Source organism: Otolemur garnettii, unplaced genomic scaffold (assembly GCF_000181295.1).
Source record: "Otolemur garnettii isolate 467f Iridium unplaced genomic scaffold, OtoGar3 scaffold00053, whole genome shotgun sequence".
NCBI classification, from domain to species: Eukaryota; Metazoa; Chordata; class Mammalia; order Primates; family Galagidae; genus Otolemur; species Otolemur garnettii.
The window spans coordinates 9,434,676-9,441,532 of record NW_003852448.1 but is presented as its reverse complement, the minus strand read 5'-3'; the positions used below and the strand labels follow the sequence as shown (position 1 = coordinate 9,441,532).

Here is a 6,857-nt window from a genome sequence, read left to right as displayed (position 1 = left end):
TTCTCAACAACCCACCCACCTCAGCCTCCCAGAGTGCTAGGATTACAGGTTATTAGAATAATGACAAAGCAAAAATTTGACATGAAAAGACCCAGTGCAGTAAAAAATTAGAGTTGATGAGCTGAGACAAAAGTCTTCAGGAGGGCTGGGTGGGAGAGTTCAGGTCGGGTGAGGGGATAAGCAAAAGCAGTAAGTAGAGAGAGAAAAAACCTGTCCAGGGAAGCTTAGCTATTTCTCCCACCAGCTGTAAGCAAGGAATTTGGGGGTGGTGGGGTGGTGGGTGGTGGTGCTAGTGAGCACAACTCAGCGGCCAGGAATTGGATGTGGGAAAGCCTGGCCAGTTGAGTCTTAAGAACAGAACCCAGATGTACCTGGGGAGGGAGAGAGCAGAGAAGCACTGGATGATACAAAATGGGGGCTAATTTGAGATTTCTCATGTAACTGACAAGTACCGGTATAGTATGTGTAAGCTGAGGCATAGCTTAATCCAGGGTGCCATCAGCGTGAGCAGAACAAGGTTTCCCTGTCTAGTTTCGCTTCCATGGAGTTGGGTCAGCAGTTCTTACAGCTGCATCCTTCCTCTTTCATATCCAGCAGGAAAGAGGCTGTTTGCCCCCCACCCCGATCAGTCATTCTCATAGAATAAGGAAGTTACAACTTCATTTTCAGATTGTGAAATTATAGGTAGCCTTTCCTCCTCCCAGCCTGAATCTAGAAGATGGTGGGAGGGATAACTTTCTGTGCGTTACATTCTTTAACTGTCATGTGCATATATCACTTCAACTGTAAAAGGGACTGAAAAAGACATGTGAACTTAAAGGCCATTGGATAGGTAGGTCCGTGATGTTCAAGGAGGTGAAAAGAAGGAATAGAACTATTTTAAAGGAATAGAAGTATTTTTAAGCCTCTGAAGGTTTCCCATACCTACTAAAGCAAAAGGACAGTCTGATGACTGGGACTTGATTCAATAAGGAAGCTCACTGGCACCAAGCTGTTCCCATCCTAACTGGGCCATGGCCTCTGAGATTTTTTTTTAAAACCATATTTGTTAATGGAAGAAAAAGTATCCAATGTACACACACCTATTATGAAACTAATTTAAACCTTTTTATATGAAAGCTATAACCTAATAACAACCTAAGGATATGGGGAGGGGGGAGGGAGGGGGGAGAGGTGGGAGGGAGAGGGATTCGAGGGTTCACTTCTGTGGTTCAACTTGCAAGGGTACAAGTGAATCTTTCTATGAGTAGAAAATATAAAAAAAAACCATATTTGTTACTGTTTTCTCATATCCAGATGATGCTCTTGGTCAAGTTCCTCTGCCACTTTGCTCAGTATCTTTACGAGGTCTTTACCACATTCCTTAAGTTCCCTACTGCATTTGTTTACCACCTCTACCCACAGAGGTAAAAGTGGTAAACACCTTTGCCTTTTCAGAGACAAAGAGACATACATGAACTTCTCTGCCTTCTGCATGAAAACGCTTGTTTCACAGTTGTGGTGGGCGGCCTCCATGATACTTCCTGGTGAGCCCTGCCCTCCTGGTATTCATCCTGTGCTGTCCCCTTGCCTGGTCTGAGTGACTCTCTCCTGACAGAATATGCAGGAAACAAAGGGCTGTCTGTCACTTTTTTTGAGAGTCTCATTATGTTGCCCTCAGTAAAGTGCTGTGGCATCACAGCTCACAGCAATTCAAATTCTTGGGCTCGAGCGACGGTTGTAGTTGTCATTGTTGCTTGGCAGGCCTGGACAGGGTTTGAACCTGCCAGCTCTGGTGTATGTGCCTGGCACCCTAACTGCTGAGCTATAGGCACCACGCCTGAATTTTTTACTTATCCACAGTTTCACAAAATTTGCTCTAAAAATTTCAAAGATAATCACAAGCCAAAAGATGGTTTGAAAGAATGAGAATGTACCTTCACAACTAAAAACAAAACAAAAAGAGCAAAAGTGAAATGTCAGAGATATCAACTGTCAAACTTAGCATTTAAGGAAATTGGACATTTCTGGGGTTTTTATTTAGACAATCTCACTTTGTCACCCCTAGCAGAGTAACGTGGCATCATAGCTCATAGCAACCTCAAACTTTTCAAGCAATTCTCTTGTCTCAGCCTCCCCAGTAGTTGGGACTACAAACGTCTGCCATAATGCCTGGCTATTTTTAGAGATGGGGTCTTGCTCTTGCTCGTCTCAAACTTGAGAGCTCAGACAATCCACCCACCTCAGCCTCCCAGAGTGCTAGGATTATAGGCATGAGCCACCACATCAACCCGGACATTTCCTATTTAATAACCTAGTATTTCCCTTCTGCTGGCTCATTTTCTTAAGCTGATATCATGTCTTTTCATCCTTAAATATCATCACTTTTGGGGCGGTGCCTGTGGTTCAGTGGGTAGGGCGCTGGCCCCATATACCAAGGGTGGCGGGTTTGAACCCAGCCCCAGCAAAACTGCAACAAAAAAAATAGCTGGGCCTTGTGGCAGGCGCCAGTAGTCCCAGCTACCTGGGAGGCTGAGGCAAGAGAATCGCCTAAGCCCAAGAGTTGGAGGTTACTGTGAGCTGTGATGCCACTCTACCAAGGGGGATAAAGTGAGACTCTATCTCTAAAGAAAAACATCACTTTTGATTCTTTCACTTTATACTTTTTTTTGGAGAGTGCCGTGGCACAGGTGCTGCCCACTTTATACTATCTTCTGAGGTTTTTTCTTCCTGTAACTATCAACCTGAGCTATAGCTGCTCACATAGCAGGCTGTGCTTCCTCCACTCCAGATTTCCCCCACCTTACAGCAGCTGGCCTCTGCTCCCTGCTAACCCAGTGACAGCTCGTTAACTTTAGTGGTCCTTTCTTTTTTTAGAGTTTTTACTTTTTATCCCTCCATAGAGTGCCGTGGCATCACAGCTCACAGGAACTTCAAACTCCTGGGCTCAAGTGATCTTGCCTCAGCCTCTCAAGTAGCTGGGACCACAACGCACGGCTATTTTTAGAGACCAGGACTTGCTCTTGCTCAGGCTACTCCCATGGTGGTCTCTCTTCTTTGTGCCCTATTCCAGGATGACAACTGTCAGACTGAGACTTAACCTCACTGACTGCCCCCTACTGCTTAGGGGCAACTTTAGTTTCTTAAATTTGTAAGACTTGCTTTGATAAAAATAATTCATTTCTGGGTTAAGAATAATCGACTAGCCACACTCAAAAGTATTCGACATCCTTGACCTCTTTGCAGCATCTACCACCACCACCAATTCTCTCATTCTAACCCTTCTTTTTAATTAATGTTTTTGAAACAGGGTCTTGCTATGTTGTTGCCCAAGCTGGTCACAAACTCCTGGGCTCAAGCGATTGTCCTGCCTTGGTGTCACGAGTAATTTGGACTATAGGCAACCACCACTATGCTTGCTAATTTTTCCATTTTTAGGAAAGCTGGGTCTTGCTCTTGCTCAGACTGGTCTCCAACTCCTGAGCTCTAGCCACTGTGCTCAACTTCCTGGTCCTCTTGAAAGTTAACAAATGCTGTAAAAAAGCAGATTTATACCCTGACAGAGCTGGAATACATAGGCCATTGTTTTACAGGAATAGCTGGAGAGAAAGTCATAAAGAGGTCAATCACTGGAACTTCTGCAGACATTCATTTGTAATTAAAGAAGAACACCTGAAATGAATAATTTAACTAAATAAATGCTTATGCACCTATCATGAGATTTTAGAGCTGGCTTAGCATTTGGGCAAAAATTATCAGTTAAGATGGCAAGAATAAATATCTTTTTATCAAAGGGCAAGAAATATTAATTGGTAATGTTTTGGCACAGAACATCCTTTGTGGTTTCTCATATTCCTAAATTGTATTCTGCTCTTGCTCCAGGAAGGACCCCTGCTCCTAAAAGTCTGTCTACTAGTAGGTTTGGCTATTGTTGGCTGTGGATTCCAGAAACATCAGTTCCACCCAGCACTTCACATGCCCTGGCCCACCTCAACTCCAATCAGCCTCTATCATCGCAAACAGTTGACTAAGCCTTTTCTTAATGTCGGGCTCATTTGGAGCACGACAGGACTTCGTGTGTACTCTGATGTGCTCAGCAAGTTTAGACTTATAAATGAAGCCCTTTCCACACTTGTCACAGGCAAACGGCCTCTCAGGCCTGTGTATGCGCTGATGCCTGACCATGTGTCCCCTTTCCCGGAAGTTTTTATCACACTCAGGGCAGTGGAAAGGCCGCTCTCCCGTGTGCAGGCCTTGGTGGCTGAGCAGCTGTGCCTTCAAGCGGAAACTCTTGTCACATTTCAGACACTGAAAAGGCTTCTCTCCCGTGTGTGTCCTGATATGTTCCACAAGTTTAGACTGCTTAGCAAAGCCCTTGCCACACTCACAAGAGAATGGCATCTCCCCGCCGTGCAGCAGCTGGTGGGCCTTCATGTCGGCCTTCACACGATAGCTCTTGCCGCACTCGGGGCACTGGAACGGCCTCTCCCCGGTGTGCAGGCGCTGGTGGCTGAGCAGCTGCCCCTTCAGGCGGAAGCTCCTGCTGCATTCCGGGCACTGGAAGGGCCTCTCCCCGCTGTGCACGCGGAAGTGCTCCGTGAGCTTGGACTGTCTGGTGAAGCCCTTGCCACACTCTCCGCAGGAGAAGGGCCTCTCCTTGCTGTGGGTGCGCTGGTGGGCCTTCAGGATGCCCTTCAGGCGGAACCTCTTGTCACACTCCGGGCACTGGAAGGGCCTCTCCCCACTGTGCACTCTCAGGTGCTCCCGGAGCTTACACTGGTGGGTAAAGCCCCGGCCACACTCGCCGCAAGAGAATGGCCTTTCCCCGCCATGCTGGAGCCGGTGGGCGGTGAGCATGCTCTTCAGGCGGAAGCTCAGAGCACACTCCGGACACTGAAAGGGCTTCTCGTCCGTGTGCAGCCGCCGGTGCCTCAGCAGTTGCCCCCTCTGACGGAAATTCCTGCCACACTCGGCACACCAGAAAGGCTTCTCCCCACTGTGGACCCGGATGTGCTCTATGAGTCTACACTGCTTGGTGAATCCCTTGCCACACTTCCCGCAGGACAAGGGTCGCTCTCCACTGTGCACACGCTGGTGGACCTGCAGCAGGCCACTCAGGTGGAAGCGCTTGTCCCTGTCTGGGCACTGGAAGGGCTTTTCTCCCACCTGCATCCTGAAGTGGCTGGCAGGCATGGACCTTGCAGGGAAGGGTCTACACTCCACGCATGCGCAGGGCTTCTCTGTGCCACGGCCCAGGGGCAGAGCCTGTGGGTCATAGTCCAGGCACAGTGTCTTCTGTCCTGAGTGCACACTGGTGGTGAAGGCACCCAGGCCTTCTTGCCAGGAGGCCAGCCTCTCCCCATCCTGTTGGCACCGGTGAGCCTGTGTATTGTCCATTGGGAGAAGGCGCTTGTTGTATTTGGGGTGCTGGGAAGGCTTCTCCTCCTTAAGCATGCGGCAGTGGCTGAGAAGGGTTCGCTCCTGCCGCAAATACATTTTACATTCAGGGGACTGGAATGGGCTCGTCCCCATATGGGCAACCAGATGTCTCAGCAAACACTGCTTCCGGCGGAAGCGCCTACCACACTGGGGGCATGGGAAGTGCCTCTGTGCCCTCGTGGCAGCTGTGTGTGGCTGCGTATCAGCTCGCCTGCTGAATTTCTTCCACGCGCTATGAGGCGGGTCCTTCCAGTGTCTCCTCTGGTGACTTACTAAATGGTTCTTCTTCCAAAAGCTCTCCCCGCAGATAGCGCAAGGGTGCCGAGCATTCTTCCAGGACGGAACTTCCTGCAAACCAGGGAGACTTGGGATTTCTTCTCTTTGGGCAGATTCACTGCAGCTTTGGCCTACTGGAGTTACAGCCCGTGTACTGTGCCCTTGTGGGCTCACAAGGGTGATGTCTTGGGAAGGCTTGAAGGAAACATCTTCCCTTTCTCCTACAAAGGGGCCAAACAAATGCTGGCTCTGAAGAGGATCTACTTGGAAATGGCATTTGGTTTCTCCTGAATTCACAGTTTGCTGGCTTCCTGAAATTGAAAACAAAAAGTCAGTTGGTATACTGTCTATGGTATGACAAAAGAGTGTCACCAATAAGGTGATCCTTGACAGTGGCCTGTGGTGGCCTGGGAATCCAGCTTCCATTGAGATACACAACCAAATATTGTAGTTCTATTTTACGGCCAAAATGAGTTTGGGAAGTCTGCTGAACCTGAGCTAAACAGACATATCATATAACAACAATGAAAAGATAAAAATACAGATTACAAATGTAGCTCTGGAGTCAGACTGCTGGTTTTAAATCCCATTTGTCCACTATGCAACCTTGTCAAGCTAATCTCTTTTGGCGTCGACTACTTTAGGAGAACAGGGAAACAAAAGTACTTAAGATTATTGTAAGAATCAAAAAAAGTAACTTAGTACAGTGCCTGGAAGAGGACACGTACTCTGTAATGTTAGCCACTATTGTGACTTCAGGACATTAGACTTGTCCCATTTTGATATACCTAGTGTCACAAGGTGATGATGGCAGTAAGTTCCTAATAAAGCCCCAATGGATACCACATTATCTATGAGCTGCCCTGTCCCCAAGACCAGGCAGAAAGGCTCGGCTCTATTCCTCCCTCCCTGCTCCCATTCCTACCAATGTTTTAAGAAGGTTTCTTGGAAGAATTATTAGTAGAAGGTAGAAAGTGAAATAATTTGCATAGAAGACACCTTTAACTCTCAGGAAGGGTGCAGCTAAAAACTAAATATCTGCTGGTCCCATTTGAATTTTTCATTCTATACTTTTTTTTTTTTTTGAGACAGAGCCTCAAGCTGTCCCCCTGGGTAGAGTGCCGTGGCATTACAGCTCACAGCAACCTCCAACTCCTGGGCTC

The 6,857-nt window shown here is 47.7% G+C and overlaps 1 protein-coding gene across 1 annotated transcript in view; it reads right to left on the bottom strand.

The window, feature by feature from the left end:
- Positions 1-3,731: 3,731 nt before the first annotated feature.
- The window catches only part of ZNF786 (zinc finger protein 786), a 14,434-nt gene continuing 11,308 nt past the window's right edge, over positions 3,732-6,857 (bottom strand). The window contains exon 4 of the mRNA XM_012806503.2: positions 3,732-6,005. Coding sequence (XP_012661957.2) covers positions 3,970-6,005 — 2,036 coding nt within the window. The 3' untranslated portion in view covers positions 3,732-3,969. The remainder of the gene's footprint in view (positions 6,006-6,857) is intronic.